An 18,069-nucleotide genomic window follows, 5' to 3' on the forward strand; every position below is an offset into this window, starting at 1 on the left:
ATGGTAGTTCTTGTTCCTATCAGGATAACTGTGTACCTTAGTTGAATAAAATAACACCATTTTACACCAAAGAGAACAGAGCTTCTGGCAACATTATATAGAGAGGCAAGGCCAAGGCAGCCATCCAGTCTAATTCAGGATGTTATAAAACATCCATTAGAAACTGTCAGAGGAAGGGAAAATTCCAGAAGGAAAACTAAGTTAATAGTCCCTACAATAGACTAAACGAATGGAATATTTAATCACATAACATAAAGAATAATTTAAATTGAAGATGTTTGATACAATTCTAACAAAAGAAAATGAGGTCAAGCTATCCTTTTGGATGTATTTCATGCTACTGTCTTATCCTTTGGATATGCGAAGTAGAGAGCACATGTATTACAAATGTTACAATGACTGACCTTCAGTTTCATCTTTTTCTGCTTCCTCTATCAAGGTATTAGAAATTAAAAGTGACATGCAAAGACAAGGAAAAAAATCCTCTCTAAATTGTGTATGTATTGAAGCAAAAGAAAATGAGAGCATCCTGGGAAACTACAAGAATGTTCTAGAGAGAACCATTTAGGGCATACTTCTAATTATAGGTCAGTGTACAGTGGCATTAGAGATTCTCAAGCACTGTATGCAAAAGAATCAACTGGGGACTCTCTCAAAGGAAAACTCTAGATGTCTGGGCACATCCTCCAATATTCTAGTTAATTAGCAGAGCAGCAGTAATTTGCATTTTAACAAGCAAGGAATGTTTTTAAATCTCCAGGTGATGAACACTAGCACAGTCAGGCCTAGCCTTTAAAACACCAATCTACTTTAATCTTTGAGTCCATGGACATCTGCCATGCTTGAATGTCACTCAGACACTTTTTTCCCTTCCTGCATTTATGGACTTCTCCAAGTGGAGGCCAAAACTTGGCTTCCCAATTTCTTTTGTAACTGTTTTCTGTCATGTATCTGTCTATGCGTTTACCTGCAAAACTGCTCATTTATCGTATTCCTATCTGTGTTTCCTCTTTAAGTCCCTTTCTCTATGGTTTCACATGTTTTTTGCTCTTTTAAAACAAAAATAATTTTTTAAAAAAATCTCTGAACTGTTTTGTTTCAAGTCTTTGGCTTACTCTCTTGCAAAACTAATCTCACTTGGGGTAAGATAATGATGCTGATTTTGTTGGTTGTAGTTTTAGAAACTGAGAGTTTCTTTGTTTTGGAACAGAGCTTAGCATTTCAGCTTTAAAGAGAAGAAGCTGAAGATAACACCTTGCTCTCCCTTACTCAGTCTACTCTAATGGTTTTACAGTTGCCTTCACCTAACCTGGCCCATGGGCTCAGCACTCTGGAATTCTATTATATCTCTCTGACTCTGAGGTACCTGTCTTGTGTGATATCAGAATTGGTGGGGCACAGGGCCCACTTAAGAACTGACATTGTTTCAGAATCCCAGAACTGAAGTTTGCCAAAGCTATGATGCCAGACAGATATTGGCAATAATCTTCTCTAATCCTTTGTAATGAATGAGAAGCCTTCTACAGCCCATGGCACTAAGGCACAAGTCTGGTTTCTGCCCTCTGTCAAAAGCAATTCTAGTCCCCTCCTACAAAACTTCAAGAGTGTTTTTAAATGACAGGAGTTGGAACTGCAGCTGTACTTCTTGACCAGATCTGTCCCTTGAGCCATAGTTGTAGCACTGTACTTTTGTCCCATTTCTGCTCTATGGAAATACTTCTCTTATTTTACTCTCTCCCATTTTATTCTATTTCTATTGATGGTGTAGGTTTGTAGTGATGTGAGTGTTTCAAAGGTGCACACCTTTAATCCCAGCACTCAGGAGGCAGAGGCAGACGGATCTCTGTGAGTTCGAGGCCAGTCTGTTCTACAAAGCGAGTTCCAGGAAAGGTGCAAAGCTACACAGAGAAACCCTGTCTCAGAAAACAAAACAAAACAAAAAGAATGAAATTTACATACCACCATGGCTAAAACTGGAATATCTTTTACCACTATCCTCTATTTCATAAGTGGAACTCCCATGCCAAGAAATTCATGTGTTGTCTATGTAAGGGTAAGCATGCTTGCTGGACAGTTATGTTGAAGTGTCATTGCAATCTGAATATGGGCTGTCAGTGAGGTCTGCATCTGGACCTTGGGAATCATTGACTATGTTACCTTCCATACAAAAGGAACTTTGTAGATATCTGGGTTAAGGATGTTGAGGAGTTGAAGTTGTTCAGGATTATGTGGATGATTTTCAGGTAATCTCTAAAGTCTTAATGAAAGGGAGACAGGAAGGTCCATGTTAGAGAAGTAGATGGGAGAACAGAAACAGAAGGTAGAGTGCTATAATGAAGTAGTTGTGAGCCAAAAACTGTGGATGGCATGCACAAGTTTGGAAAGGTAAGGAATAGCTTACCAACATTGCAAGAACCTACCTAGCCTTTAACTCAGGGAGATTGATGTAGAGGATTTTTAATCAGTCTTAGTAAATAAGAAACACAGAGCCAAATACAGGGGTGATAGCCGAAGAGATCAGAGAATTAGCAGAGAGCTACTGACTACCCTTTAGTTTATCACTAAGCCGTAGTTTTCCACACAAGAGAAACCTTCTTTCTGCCTAACCTGCACTTTTATTATTTTCCTGTTCTGCCTTCTCATTGTCTCTAAGCCCAGCCACATGACTTCCTCATCACTGCCTGTCTATACAGACCTCCAGGTCTCTATGGTTGGTACTGGAATTAAAGGCTTGTGTCACCACACTTGGCTGTGTCCTTGACCATACAGAGACTCTGTCATGTGATCAGATTAAGGATGTGTGCTACCACCGCTGGACTTCTGCTTATGGCTCACTATGTGACCTTGCTGACAGTGGAAGGCTGAGTCAGGAGACGCTGCCAGCCACCACTGTCATGAGAATTAAGATGTAAAGTGCCTATAAGCCACAAGCCATGTGGCAACTTATAGATTGATAGAAATGGGTTAATTTAAGATATAAGAACTGGATAGCAAGAAGCCTGAGCCATTAGGCCAAACAGTTTAAATAATATAAGTGTCTATGTGTTTATTTGGGTCTGAGTGGCTGCAGGCCCGGGCGGGACTGGAGATAACTCCAGCAATACATTGCTTTTAGGCTTCTGAACTCCATAATACTAAAATAATCGGTAAGAGTATTCTAAGCTACCAAGCTTGTGGTAATTTGTAATAGCACAATAGAAACTATTATGAGAAGAGTACAAAGCCAATTAAATATGAGAAGTAAGCTTTTTTTAAACTTTAAGATACATTACACAGATTAATAAATATGCCAAATGTAAACTACTGAACCTTTCAAAATTAACAGAGCATTTTAGAATCTATCACCACAAAAATATAAGTATTCGAGGTGATAAATAAGTTACTTACTTTGATTTAATTGTTATACATTGTATTCATAAACTGTAGCATCACATTGTACCCAATAATATACACAACTATAAATTATCAATTTATCATTAAAAACAGAAAATTTCAAAAGAAATATATACAGGTAAGGAAAGTATTAATATCTGCATCCAGTCACATGGCAATAGCAAATTACCTTCCTCTTGCATACTAACAAGTAATGATGGCTACATTTCAGAAAATTTCAGGCCTCTGAGAAACTAGAAGATGGCAGGAATAAGAGATGAACATGATGATGCTCTAGATCCGTGCTTTTCAACCTTCCTAGTGTTGTGACCCTTTAATAGAGTTCCTCATATTTTGGTGACCCCCAACCATGAAGTTATTATCATAACTTTTATTTTTTGCTACTGTTATGGAATGTGTTTTCAATACATGTGTTTTCCAATCATCTTAGGCAACCCCAGTGTAAGAGTCATTTTGAACCCAGAGGGATTGCGCGACCCACAGGTTGAGAATCACCTCTCTAGGTGGGGGAATTGCATCCTCCATATATTTCAGATGGACACTCACTGCTGTAATACAGCCAGGGGCACTTACTAAATGTGGTGCAATGGTATTCAGAATTTTCAGTCACCAGAACTGTGGACCAAATAATCCTCTTTACTTTATACACTACTCTGTGTCAGATATTATATTATAGCAACACAAAATAGACTAAGGCAGATACTTAAGATGGAAGTATGGATAATACAGCATGTATTATTTTCTATTTTCAAAGCTGCAGATGTGCATAAGAGTATATATTCTCCAGGTAGGAAATATAAAAAATCTTCTGCCCAGGAAATCATACCTTTCCTTCTTTAATCTTTGTTCCAATAATTTGTCGTCTTTGCTGAATAATCTCAATGAGAAGATCACATTCTTCCATCAATTTGGCTTCTTGACGTGATGCATTGACCTACAGGATGAATAACATGGCATTCATTTGGCCTTTCAGTTAAATATTATTGTCAACAGACTAATACATTTGTAGTAATCTCTAGATTGCCAGAATGTACACTTTAAATTTTAATTTTTCTTCCTACTGTTTGCAAGGATGGCAAATATAGGTCCCATATGTCTGTTTGACTTGTATCCTTATAAAACAAATCAGTTACAACACTCTTTCTGCCAAGCCAGACTTGCCCTTATCAACTAGTTGGGAACTGATACATGAAATGAAATGTATGTGTAATTCCCATTTTGGTAAACTTGAAAAACAAATTTAAAAACCACTTAATCTTATTAATTTATTCAGAACAAATTATTCTCAAGATATTTTAACAGAAGTTTCCCAGAAACAATATAGCAGTTTACATTATATATTCACTTAACATGTTTTAAATGTTCATGTTTGTATTTAATCCCTGTAAGATCTCAAATCACAAAATGATGGCTTGGTGCTTTATTCATCTTATGACATAATTATAAATCTTACTCCTGATATATTTAGACCCAGAGGTTGTACAAATGAAAGCACATCATCTTCATGCAAAGGTGGATCAATGCAGAATGGCCTGTGTTTGAAACTTTAAGATGCATTGTATGGGACAGAGAATTACAATTAGCTCACTCTTGGCAACTTTGCTTGAGAAATAGCGTGTACATGCTATTTCCTCCACCTTGTGACCACACTGAAATACTTATTCACAGAAACCCAGAAATCCAAGCTGTGAGAGATGGAGATAACATCCACAAGCTTTATTATTTTAGTATAGCTACAGGAGGAGCTGTAAAGTTTCACAGGAAGACAATGGCACTGATGATTCTAGCATATCTCACAAAGAAGACAAGGGCCAGTTATGAGTTCTTTTGATTTTGGTAATGAGCTAGGATAATTTCATTCTTTATGAATGAGATAAACTGGAAGTAGTACTGTGAGTTCAGGATAAACATCCAGTCATCACAGCTCACATAAACTATGTCCCCTTCAAGAGGCCTAGGATTCCTTGAATTTTATTCTTGACCATTAACAGATGCCACATAAAGATGACACAAAACATTTTATTGAGAAGACAACAGTCACCAGCCATCTATAACAAACTGTGAGACATTGTGTTCTATGTTAAATTATCACAGAAGTATTTGCTAAATGTTTGTCTAACTAACAAAAACAAAAGAAAGAATGGATTGACAGCTACAGAATTTAGAAGTCAGGCTGATAATTCAGGGAAGATAATCAGTGGGTTCAATTTGTCTTACCATTATTTTATGTCATCATTTCTAGTCCCCCTACATGTTTTCTAAGTAAATTTAGTTTTATATTGAAATATTTACTTAAAACTTACTCTCAATCAGTGCATTATCTTTCTTTTTTTTAACCTTAACGTAATTTAGTAACTGTTTCTAACTAAGCTGTGAAAAGAAACAGCCCATGTTGAGAACATGAATAATATTACAATGGAGGGAGTGAGATGTTTGGAATGTAGCAATGATTGAAATTCTTTTCTTGACCAAACTTTAGTGAGATTTCTGAACCTTCTCCTAGGTCCAGCTATGCACTTCCTTGCAGAATGTCCTTTTAACAGGAACACTGCTAAATTGGTTATTTAGAATCTTCCTTCTTGGTCACCCTCAGTATCTGACCTTCATCTTCTACCGTTACTGGGGTTATACTTGATACCTTGGTCTGTTTTCATCAAAACTACAGTTATCCAGAATCCTTAGTCAGAAGCTCCATTCTTTATGTATACTTTTAATAGATCTATTCCTCTTTCAAAACTCACTGAAATTTGAGTTATTGCAAATTGGAAAAAGTGTGTCACAGTTGTCATAGTAGCATGAAGCTCAATTGTACGGATTTCATTTTTATGATGGATTGGTTGACTTTACTGAATTTTTAAAAATGTGGACTGAGATCTACTGTGTTGACCCAAACATAGTCTGAGAAACTGGATACTACAGTCACTATCACCTTGAAACAATATTTCCAGAAATTTGAAAACATGGTGTGTCAATTTTAGGCCACATATTTTCCTTAAAATTTTTTTTAAAAGAATACACACAGCTTTTCTTTGAAACTAGAAAAGTTGAATCTGTTTTTCTACTAGCATTAAGTTCCAAATTTTTGATAACTGAGAGCATTCCTATATTCCTACAGGTAGACTAAAAGAAATTGGATAATATTCTACATTTCTGAAATTATTTCCCTACAATGAAGTTTCCCACAGGTTTACCATATCATGTTAGAATTAATGATCTGATTGGATTTTATTTCTTTTTAGTGAGAAGGTAACAGATGTCATCAGGACTTTCTAGTTCCCAGGTTTGGTTTGGAAAGGAGCGGGTCTTGGGTATGAATTTTAGCTTTCATTTCTAATTCATACCTTTTGATAAAGAAATCATTGTGGCAGATGGTATGCTCCACATGGAGCCATCTAAACACACAAAAACAACCTCTAAACCTTCTTTTCTCAACATGCACTTCCACTTTTGTGTCATCAATGTCTTTCTTTGTTCCCAAACTATGGTTAAGTGTGGGATATAGATAAGTGGGACATCCTGTATTTGGACCACATTGGAATGGGGAATTAGATCTTCAAAGTCCTTGATTTGTCAGGAAAAATATTAATATAGATCATTTGAGCATAAAAATATGAATATAGCTTAAAATCAGAACCTGTCCCATCTCAGCCTCCTCACTGCAACTGTTCTCAAGTATGTTGACAAACAAACATTAAGTCAGCTCCTGAAATTAAGAGGCACAGCTGGCTTTGCCTTGTCTCTCTTTGGACCTCCCCCATGTGCTTAGCATATACTTTCTCTAAATCTAGACTCACAGCTGCCTTTTTCCTCTTGAAGGCCATCATCTCCTCCCCCTGGTTTTCTTTTCTTCTTTAGTACCAGCTCCATCTCTCTCTAGTTAATTCTTCTCATGTCAGAGACAACCTCAAGTTTAAAAACCAAGAAAACATTGTCCCTCTTTTGATAAGCCCCCAATTTATTAATCGAGACTTCAAGTGCCCTAGCCAATGCCATGCCAGCTGAAGTCCTGACTATGCTTGCAACATACCTGGCACTCCTCCTTCGAAAGAATCTCAGGCCGGTTGGTGGTGGTGGCGGCGGCTGCGGCAGCGGTACATGCCTTTAATCCCAGCACTTGGGAGGCAGAAGCAGGCAGATCTCTGTGAGTTCGAGCGAGGCCAGCCTGGACTACAGAGTGAGTTCCAGGACAGGAACCAAAACTACACAGAGAAACCCTGTCTCGAAAAACAAAACAAAACAAACAAACAAACAAACAAAAGAAAAGAAAAGAAAGAAAAAAACACATTCAAACATTTATTTAGTCATCCATCCATTCATTCAAAAGAATCTCCTAGGCTTCTGCATGATACCAAGCAGCATTCCAACTGCTGTGATAAAAAGGACAAAGTCATTGTTACTTTGCAGTTTACATAAAAACAAAAAATAAATAGAAATTTAAGATTGGGGTGTTATAGGAAAGAAGTTAGAGAGGGTAATGTGATTAAACATGGCAGAGAAGAGAGTCCACTTTATTGTACAGATGAGACTCCTTTGACAAGTCAAGAAGTAGGAAAAGGAATGAGCTAAAGGATGCAGACAGGGCATTTAGAGATTCTCTTGATGTTACATCCAGGCTAACCTCCCGATAAATAGCATCAGTCCATCCCCAATAGCTGCCAAAATTCTGTATGCAACATTTTATTTGTTAAACCTTAACTCTGGACCAGAGGCTCTTTCAACTGTATTCACAAGGAGCATTGAAAAAGATGTGTTGCCCTGTGTATCCAAAACTGTGGTGGGATATGGTGTTAATCCTCTGCCTTCTATGCCAGCTTTTGTGCAAAAGTATCAACAGGATGGAGACAATGTGGAAGGTTCTGGCATTGGGATGGAGGCACATGAATCAAATACTCAGTTCTGTGATGGTTTCACAGTAGCCATTTACTACAGACCCTCCTTTGCTCTCTTAAAAAAATAAGGAAAATGGAATCTACAAGATGAGTGCTAGGATTTGACAAAGATTATATTCCTGTACGTCCATGTGTGTATGAGAGACAACAATGGCATTGGGAAATTTAGCGCTCATAGTGGCTTGATAGAACACAATACAGTAAATAATGAGAATAGGCTCTTATTTTCCACCTGTTTGGTGAGTTCACAGTTGTCCTAAGTATTTTGGGAGCAGAGAGGGTAGACTAGGAAGGGAAATTATGTAATCCAGGAACAGCAGAAGAGTCTTGCTATAAAGACTTGTTGACCAACTTTCTTTTAGTGATAGGGTCATTTTGCTGCTTCTCAGACCATGATCTTTTAACCTTGAAACGAGAAAGTTGAAAATTGAAGTAAGCACAGAAGGCACACCTAAGGCCAAAGTCTCCTAGACTAGAGATCAAATTCAGCCCCACAGGTGTCTCTTCCACATTAATGTCCACCTCACATTGATAATTGATTAGAATTCCATATCAACTTTCAGCATGGATATTACCTTCTTTTATGGTAATATACACAGTTTCTTACATAAGTCAATGACAACATAAATTGGTTAACTATTTTTTTCTAGATCAGTCTATTAGCAGTGCCCAATAAAAAGTCCTCCTGCTACATTTTATGGTCTAATAGTGTTATAAGATTTCACAGAAGGGGTGGGGTAAAGTGGACAATTTTTTTCCTTGTCAAATATATAAACATTAAAGGGATTTAATTACAGAGACTGAAAATCAGGCTATATGTCTGTGGAATGTTCTTTAGCAGTCTATAAATGGTTTCCATTATTTCTTAAAACTTTCTATTTCAACTTGTATTTAACTGCTAAATGAGATGTATGGTACTGAGTATAAACATCATTAATTTTCACACACAGAGTAACAATGGTTTCACTATGTGGCCCTAAAATCTTTAGAAATATTTCATGGAACTCTTAGAAAAAGGAACATCAATGGGGAGGAAATGTCTGGCCACTTCTCATAGTGAAAATTTAACTAATGTGCACTTTATTTATTTATTACTTTGATTGTTTTTAAAACTGTGTGTTAATATGTGTCCATTGTACAGTATGATGGGTCCTCTGAATCTGGCTTATTTAACCCACTCTGATGATCTCCAGGACCATCCATTTTCTGGCAAATGTTAAGGCTCCATTCTTTTTTATGTGGAATAAAATTACATTATGTGTACGTACAACAGTTTTCATCCATTCATCTGTAAATGGAACTGTAGGCTGATTCTATATCTTGGCTATTGTAAATAGTATAGCAATACATATGGCTGAGCAAGTATCTCTGTGGTAGGATACAGAGTCCTTTGGGTACATGACTGGGAGTGGTGTACTGGGATCATGTTGTACTTCCAATTTTAGTTTTTATGAGGAACCTTCAAACTGAGTTTCATGATGAATATACTACTTGCATTCTCACCAGCAGTGAATAAAGGTTTACTTTACCTCTGCATTTATACCAGCATCTGTTGTTGTGTCTAATAATACTTTAAAAACCCTAATTTTTTTTCATTTGACACTGCCTGCTAGAAATGAGTTAGCCACCTACAGTCTTTCAAAGTAGAACCTCACAATTCCTCCTGCCAAAGGGATACACTCACTTGATGGGTGGCTTCCTGTTTGTACACAGATGGAACACTGAAGTAAGCCTGGGACAGGATAAAGCCAATGTGTTAGAGACAGGAAATTTGACTTCAGAGTATTCAGGGGGAAAGGAGCATTGCTCAATGTACTAGGAATTCTACAAGAATAATGACCCTTGGGGATTACACCTCCCAAGGGACACACTGGCCCACAATTAGTGCAATCTTGAAATTATACCACTAAACAGTTACACTTTTCCTTTGAGACTGTGGTTAACCTTGACATCTGTGAGTTTTAAAAGTATACATCTACAGTATATGCGTGCCTAAAATCAGTTCTTATACGGTAAAATCAAAAGCAGGGTCATTCCACACTGCTTTAAATTAAGGTGACGTAGACAAAGGTTGCAACATTCATATATGATGTTCTGTAGATGCTGTACTTTGGACTCGAAAGCATTTGTCTCTGTATACTAGTCATCTGTAACTTTGAATCTGCATCTAAATCTAAAGCAGGTAGCAGTATTAAAAAGTATGTCCTAGTCATCCTATATCACTCCAAAACAAACACACTAAAGGAGTTCATTCGAATGTGGATAAGCTGATATTTGGCCAGTAAGATGAGGGAATGATGGGAAAACTGCATACACTTTAGCTCTGTGCCCCAACGTGCTTTGCTGACCAGGTGCAAAGAGAAATATGAGGATCTGAGGGTGCTTTGGGTTTTATTGCCAAAGGCAGCTGTGATGAACATTCCAGACCCTGGGGCAGAAGTTAGACAGAGCTGCCAGAAGGAACAATGAAAGGGATTCTAATAGTTCAGTTTGTATATAAAGCTGAGCCAAGGAGAACTGAGTAAGCACAGACGGTATTACTGTAATACATCTAATATGTTTACATATAATCTTTACTCTGAAACTCTCTTGACCAAACTCAGATACTTATGGATCGTGCTCAAGTAGTCAAAAGAGAGAATGCCCCAGTACCCAGGGTCTCTGTGTAAGGAGAAGAAACCAGAAGACACAACACAGAGCTGCAGCTTTAATGTTCAATGTGTTAATTTAGTTTGTGAGTTTTTGTGATGCTGGGAATGGAATCCAGAGCCTTGAATATGCCAAGCAAGTCTTCTATCACTAAGATACATGCCAGAGCTTAATAGTTACTATTTTTTGACTATCCAGTTCCATCAATGGCTTTTCGTGATTAAAACATGGAATCCCTTCCTAAAGGGATTTTTACGGGAAGTAACCATAGCAAAACTGTGGATATAAGCTATAAGAGCACTATGGTGGACAATCTTTTGGACCACAGCAGATCAATCATACTTATTGAGTGAATATTCAGATAGGGTTTGTTATGTGTTTGCTATTTATTTAAAAATGATTCTCAGGATCCTCATGGTAAATCTTTGCTTGAGGTTACTAAAATTATGAAACTCAAATGTTGGATAAACAAGGTCATCTGATGCTATTAAAACAGTAACACACTACAGTGAGTAGAGCAATAAAATTCCTATAAACGAAATACAAATGTAACAAGGCAATAAAACTGCCCAGCAAAAATGCCACTGCTAATGCCTAAAACTTTGAAACTTCACACAAGGGAGTTTTATTCCCAAGAGTAGTATAACAGAACATGTCCATTCCAAGTGTTGATGCTGTTGCTAATATTTCAGTAAAGCCAAATCTTCAAATATGGTATAATTCAGAGAGACCAAAGGCTAAATGAGACACTTCAGAGCTCTGGACTTTGAGATGTTTTCCGAGGATAGCAATGTAAGGTCTGTGTGAATCACTAGCTGTATATTCCTGGTTGTCTGTGTCAACTCTCCACTTTTCAGGTTCCCTATATCCATAAAGAAAACACAGATTCTTACCTCCCAGAGCAAATGCAATATTATTAAACGTAATACAGGGTACAGGACAGTCCTCACAACAGTAGGTGCACTGGCAAGAACTAATGAGTTAGTACATGAAAAAGCATTGAAACTTGCTTCAAACATAGCAATCCTTTGTTCATATCCACTCTCAATGCTGTTTCTAAGCTCAGTTTATTTGCAATGTCCATATAGAATGAAAATGATAGGTAATACGACCAATCATCCTGTTCTGTCTTCCTGAAGACATTGTAGCATTAGTCAATACAGCTGCATCTTTTCATCAGCTCAGTAACTCAGGAAGCCATGTTAGCATGGTGACTAACTCTAGAATTTTTGGCACTACTTTGAAATCCCAAGTGGATCCCATGAAGGTTGTTGTTTCCTATGCAACTGAGTTGGGAGAGAGGATGGGCTGAGACGATTCTTCCATTATATAAAGCAGGTGGTGGAAAAAAATCTTGCAAAGCATTAGAAAGTAAATATTTTAACTTTATGGACCATATGGACTCTGTTGCATCTAATCAATTCTTGTTATAGTCTTAAATGCAGTCATAGACAATGTGTAACCACATAGGTGTGACTGTGTGCCAAAAAAACACTTTACTTACCAAAAGGAGATGACAAGTAAGATTTAATTCTAGGGTCATAGTTTGCCATCCTTCAGCACAGAGAACAGATCATGGGCTTTAAAGGGAAAAGTGTGAAAATGCATAAATTTTTCTAAGATTCCTTTATTTGTATAGTTTCGATGAAAACATCTGTGAACAAACTGGAAGATAGTAGATATTGAATAAACCTAGTCTTCCTTCTAGTCATGAAGAGTTTGCAATTACTGAATTAATAGGTTTCCATTTTGAAGCTGACATTCCTCCAGTGCTGTCTGGCTTTTACTTTCCCCACTATGTCCTGCAGACTTCTGTCACATTTATAACAAACAGTGACCGTCCTATGCTCTATTTCCTGGGGTACACTCAGACGACTTCAGCCTTCAGTGTCACATTCTTGGCACTGATGGCACAGACATTTTAGGTTGTTTAATGGCAACTTTTTGGAAAGCAGTTCCAAAATGAAGCAACAGAATGAAAGGTGTTGCTCATAATTCATTCAAAAACAATTGATCTCCTTCCTTCCTTTAGCTTATTAATTATGCTCTTTATAAAACAAATGCTCTACACCCTTCCGTTTGGGCTGGGCACATAGAATAAAAAAAACTCCACTAAACTGGCATGTACAATTATGTCTATCGAATCCTTTTCATAAAATTTCTCCAAACATTCTGTTAGGTAATCTTCAACAAGTGTCTTCAGTAAAAATCAGCTTCTTTTGAAGGTGAAAATAACTTACAGCTGCTTGTTGAGTTAAAGGAAAGACAGAGGCAATACAATTCAGAGAAAGGAAGCAATTCCTAATGGGAAGAGGAAACTTCTAGTCTGCGGTCTCACATTCATTACTTGTACTTGCATTTGTCATTTTGGTAAGTGGCATTCTTTCCAGTTTGTACCATGATTCCTGTGTAGTGATGTGATGGAGAAATACAGAGTTGGATTTCTAGTCAAGCTTGCATTACTTCAGTGTAGTTACCACCTGCTCCTCTGTAAAGCTCTTCAGAATGAGAACCAGTCCCTGCCCCTCAGCATTCCTTCCAGAGAATGAAACATACTTGATTACATTACTAATAAAACTTGGAATTACAACTGGAAAAACGTAAAAATAGTTCTATCTTCATGAAGTATCCACAAGTAATATCTATGTAACCTCTTGTATGCTGTTGCCCCTCCAGAATAGCAATAGAAGCACAGAGGCTGACTACTGAATATCTTTGCTGCCAAAGCTTTAGTATCTTTATTTATGCAAATACAGCAAAATAGAGGATGGGTTGTAGAAATTGGATCTGTGGACTATGGTCACAAACAAGGAAAGCACTCATGCTATTATTCTATCTTAGATGCAGTCTATGGCTTTGCTATTACTGAAAAATAGTATAAGATGAGAATGGAAGCACAGATACTTGATGAGAAATACCTGTAGGAAGCAGGGAAGTGGACAAGGAAAGGTATTAAGGCAACAGTGTGCCTACCCAAGCTCAGTCTGGGCAACTAGAGATTAAAATCAACAGGCAACTCAGAATCACTGCAGCTAAAGGATTTATCTAACATGTCCCACCAGGAGTGAGTCAAAAGCTTCTAAGCACAGGCAAGGAATTCACCTCCTCTGGACTTCTCTGCGAGAAGCCAAGAAAACCCCACACTAACGGGTGCAGGTTCAGTAAGTCCCACATGGACAAGGCACTGATAACCATAGGTGCCATACACTCTTCTTGTCATATTCTTTTGCTCCTTTTCCTCCTCCCCCTTCTTTTTATTTCTTCTGAGACAGGGTTTCTCTGTATAACAGCCCTGGATGTCCTAGAACTCCCTTTATAGACCAAGCTGGCCTGGAACTCAGAGATCTGCCTGCCTCAATCTCCCAAGTGCTAGGATTAAAGACATGTGCCACCACTACCTGGCCTTCTACACTCTTCCTAAGACTAGCTCTAGAAGATAATTTTCCTTACAATGGTTTCATATGCCTGGCTCTAGAGGAGGCTAGAAGGAGCTGGTGCCACATTCATCCCATTTGCTCTGTAGCTCTAATAGTTTATGACTAAATATGAAGCACACAGACTGTATCTGACAGTGCTTTCTGTATTGACCATGGCCATTTCCTACTTCAGGGCCACAATCCACATATGAGTATTTTGGCTTCACTTACCACAACTTGTCTATATTTGGGCAAGAGCCAGACGACAACATTGTGTGTGTGTGTGTGTGTGTGTGTGTGTGTGTGTGTGTGTGTGTGTAACATGTATGTATATGTGTGTGTTTCCTTATCTAGAGACTCCTTGCTTCCATCATTTCCACTCATTGTGAAATTATTGTTGACTTTCTAAAGCAATCGTTCTGAAGATTGAAGATCTGCACTATAGCTAATTAAAAAAAAACTTGAGTTAAGGAGCAGCACTTGAAAAAAATCTATCTATCTATCTATCTATCTATCTATCTACTATCTATCTATCTATCTATCATCTATCTATCCATCTATCCATCTATCTACGTATCTACTATCTATCTATGTATCTATCTTCTATCTATGTATCTATTTATCTGTCTATCTATCTATCTATCTATCTATCTATCTATCTATCTATCTGTCTATCTATCTATCTATCCTTACCTCCCTCTCTCTCCTTTGCTCCTTCCTCATCTGCTCAACTCCTCCATTATCTGAATGGTCAGCTATATTTGTATATACAAGCCAGGAAGATGTTGCTTTCTCACTGTCCTACCTGGGAAACAGCAGGCTCTATTCAGTGTGTGAAGATGAAGGTTGGGTAGGGGTTAGAGAAGGCATCCTACCAGGTAGTGGAAACACTGCTTGCTTTAATTTTATAGCTAAGAACAAAGCCTTCTTATTGTTTAATAGGATCCTTAAAGGCAGGCCTCACTGGCATAGTTCTAATTTTTTTGAAACCACAAACAAGAGGAATTCTTTAAGGCCTTTTCATGAAAAGCAGAAGGGAAAAGCCATTTGATTATGCAAACATTAAAGTGATCCTTTGCTTCAGTAGCCAGGGGTTGATTCCAGGCTAGCATTTACGTGTGTCCTCTTTACAGAAGCATCTGTTGCTACTGTCTACCTGAACCCACTCTTTTACTCACAATAGGTCATAATGATGGCAAATGCATGAAAAACACACACACACACACACACACACAAATCCCATCTTCCTTCAGGATGGCATCCCTTTGGCATCATTGGTTTTGTATAATGTGCTAAAAGAAGAACTAATTGCACCAAAACCCAACGATCCCCTACTTTCCCCATGCAAGCCCTATTGATAAACTTAGAACTACTGCACCTTTGTTCAGTACATGTTTTGATTTTTGCCAATGAATTAAGCCTGTTATGCAATCAACTTCCTGACTGCAAGGAAACCAAGGCTAGTGGTTTCCAGAGATCTTTGCAACAGTCTTAGCAGTAGATGAATGGAAGCAAGAGGAGACAAGGCTGCTCTTATTTCTCCCTGAATGAAGGAGATGCTACCAGCATACCCATGATGCTACCTGAAGCAAGTTTTATTGACTTTGAATGTCTTTTGGTTGTTGATTCAGAGGATGTGTGGTGTTTCCCCCCTCTCATGTGCGTGCGTGTGTGTGTGTGTGTGTGTGTGTGTGTGTGTGTGTGTGTATGTGTGTATTGTGTATAGGAACAGTCTGATATTTTAAAAGATGACTCAATAAGTCACTTTTACACCTCTGTCATTTTAACTAGTTTTCATGTGTCAAATAATTCTTTTAAAAGTATTTCCCCCCAACTTCATTCAGTCTGGCTATCAGATTGATTTTAGAACCAAAAGAGGTTTCTGGCTGGGTGGTGGTGGTGTACGCCTTTGATCCCAGCACTCTGGAGGCAGAGCCAGGTGGATCTCTGTGAGTTTGAGGCCAGCTTGGGCTACCAAGTGAGTTCCAGGAAAAGTGCAAAGCTACACAGATAAACTCTGTCTCAAAAAAACCAAAAAGAAAAAAAAAAGGTTTCTGAGAGTATCTAGAATATTGATTCTTAAACCCCTCAATGCTGTAACCTTTAATAAACCCCGTTCCTCATGTTGCAATGTAATTTTTGCTACTGTTGTGAATTGTAACATAAATATCTGTGTTTTCCGATGGTCTTGGGTGACCCCTGTGAAGGGAGTTGAGACCACAAGTTGGGAACCATTGATCCAGAAAATCAAAAGGAAAGGTACAGATTTACGGGGGGAGAGGGTGTTGGGGGGCTTGGGAAGACATTCTATGACCACTCTTAATGGCTCCAGAATGCCCCAGATGGACATCTGCCTCATAGTTCTTTGCTTTGCTGACTCCATCTTCCTGACCCTATCCAGTGCCACATTCCCCAGTTTGGGCAAGGTCCTGGCAGGCGTGTTTATCATCCATAGGCTATGTCTGGGTATCTGTGGCTACTGAAATCTGCCACTGCAGAGTATAATGAGTATAATGTTTTCAAGGAAGGCCCATTTCTGCTCTTTAGGGTGACAATTTATCTGGTGTGCAGATTTATGCAAATGAGCCAATGCTGGAAGGCAGACAGAAGGATGCAGGTGATGCCTTGGAAAACACTATTAGAGCCATTGGCAGATATTATACCATTTGCTAGACATCCTAGGAAGCCTGGCATACTTCCCAAGGAATCCTGCCAAGTAGGAAAGGCCTAGACATGGACTTACAGACCATGGGAATTTTTGTACAAGGAATGCATCTATACAAGTCATTAACTATATAGTTTTTCTTAAGCTTTTAAATAAATCTCATTATCTACTTATAAATCTAATACATTTCATAAAACCAAGAACAACCACTCACAGGGTATCCTTAACTCAAGCTGGCCTGACCCAACTTCATTAAACAATCAATTCCATCTAGAAATTAGGTAATTAAGGTAATTTTTTTAAATGAAGTAAATACTCTCATACAAGGAAATGCACTTACTTTAAGGGGTACCTAAACAGGTATTCATGACCAAGAATATAAGACATTTCTATAATCCCACAAAACACCCTCAAGCCCTTCTTCCTGGCAATGCTCACCCCAGACAATTATTGCTCATATTTTACCAACAAATTCCTGAAACATATTAAACTGCATTTATAAATTTCATCTTCAGTTTACTTTATGATCACTTCAAATTCTTAAAAGGATAAACTGAAACCTTTAAAAAGTTCATCTTTCCCAAGTCCTAAGTAGCTTTCTGTAAGATTCATAAATTAGACATTCAGCTTAAAATTACAGATCTAAATAAATTATGTTTTAAATTTAATCTGAAAGCAAAATTTTCAAATTTCTGTAAAGTGTCATCTCTTAAAGACTATACATTATTGAGATACAAATGTTAAATTATAACATGAAATATTGATTGTATGGTGTTATTTAGGTCTTTGTCTTGGATACATATGTTAAACTTCCCTGTGAGAATGAAAAACAACTCTTTAAAGGAAGCAAATTTGTTGTCTCAAAGAAGTTGGGGTAACCACAGCAATGGTTAATGACCAAAGATTTATGAATACTTCAGAACTGATGGCTCTTTGATTCTACTTGTACCACAGATGTGTTTGTGTACTTATTGAGCCTTTGTGAAGGTCTTCTGGGCATAATTTAGTGTGACTTCTCCCAGGGATCTATCATTCCAATCACCACTTTCATTTTATC

General features: G+C 37.8%; 1 protein-coding gene across 4 annotated transcripts in view; it reads right to left on the minus strand.

The window, feature by feature from the left end:
- Mid1 (midline 1) overlaps nucleotides 1–18,069 on the minus strand; it is a 204,340-nt gene that overhangs the window by 32,973 nt on the left and 153,298 nt on the right. For all 4 annotated transcript variants that reach the window (XM_036173850.1, XM_036173851.1, XM_036173853.1 and 1 more), the window contains one exon: nucleotides 4,220–4,327. In XM_036173850.1, the coding sequence (XP_036029743.1) occupies nucleotides 4,220–4,327 (108 nt within the window). The remainder of the gene's footprint in view (nucleotides 1–4,219; nucleotides 4,328–18,069) is intronic.

This window comes from Onychomys torridus, chromosome X (assembly GCF_903995425.1).
Source record: "Onychomys torridus chromosome X, mOncTor1.1, whole genome shotgun sequence".
NCBI lineage: Eukaryota > Metazoa > Chordata > Mammalia > Rodentia > Cricetidae > Onychomys > Onychomys torridus.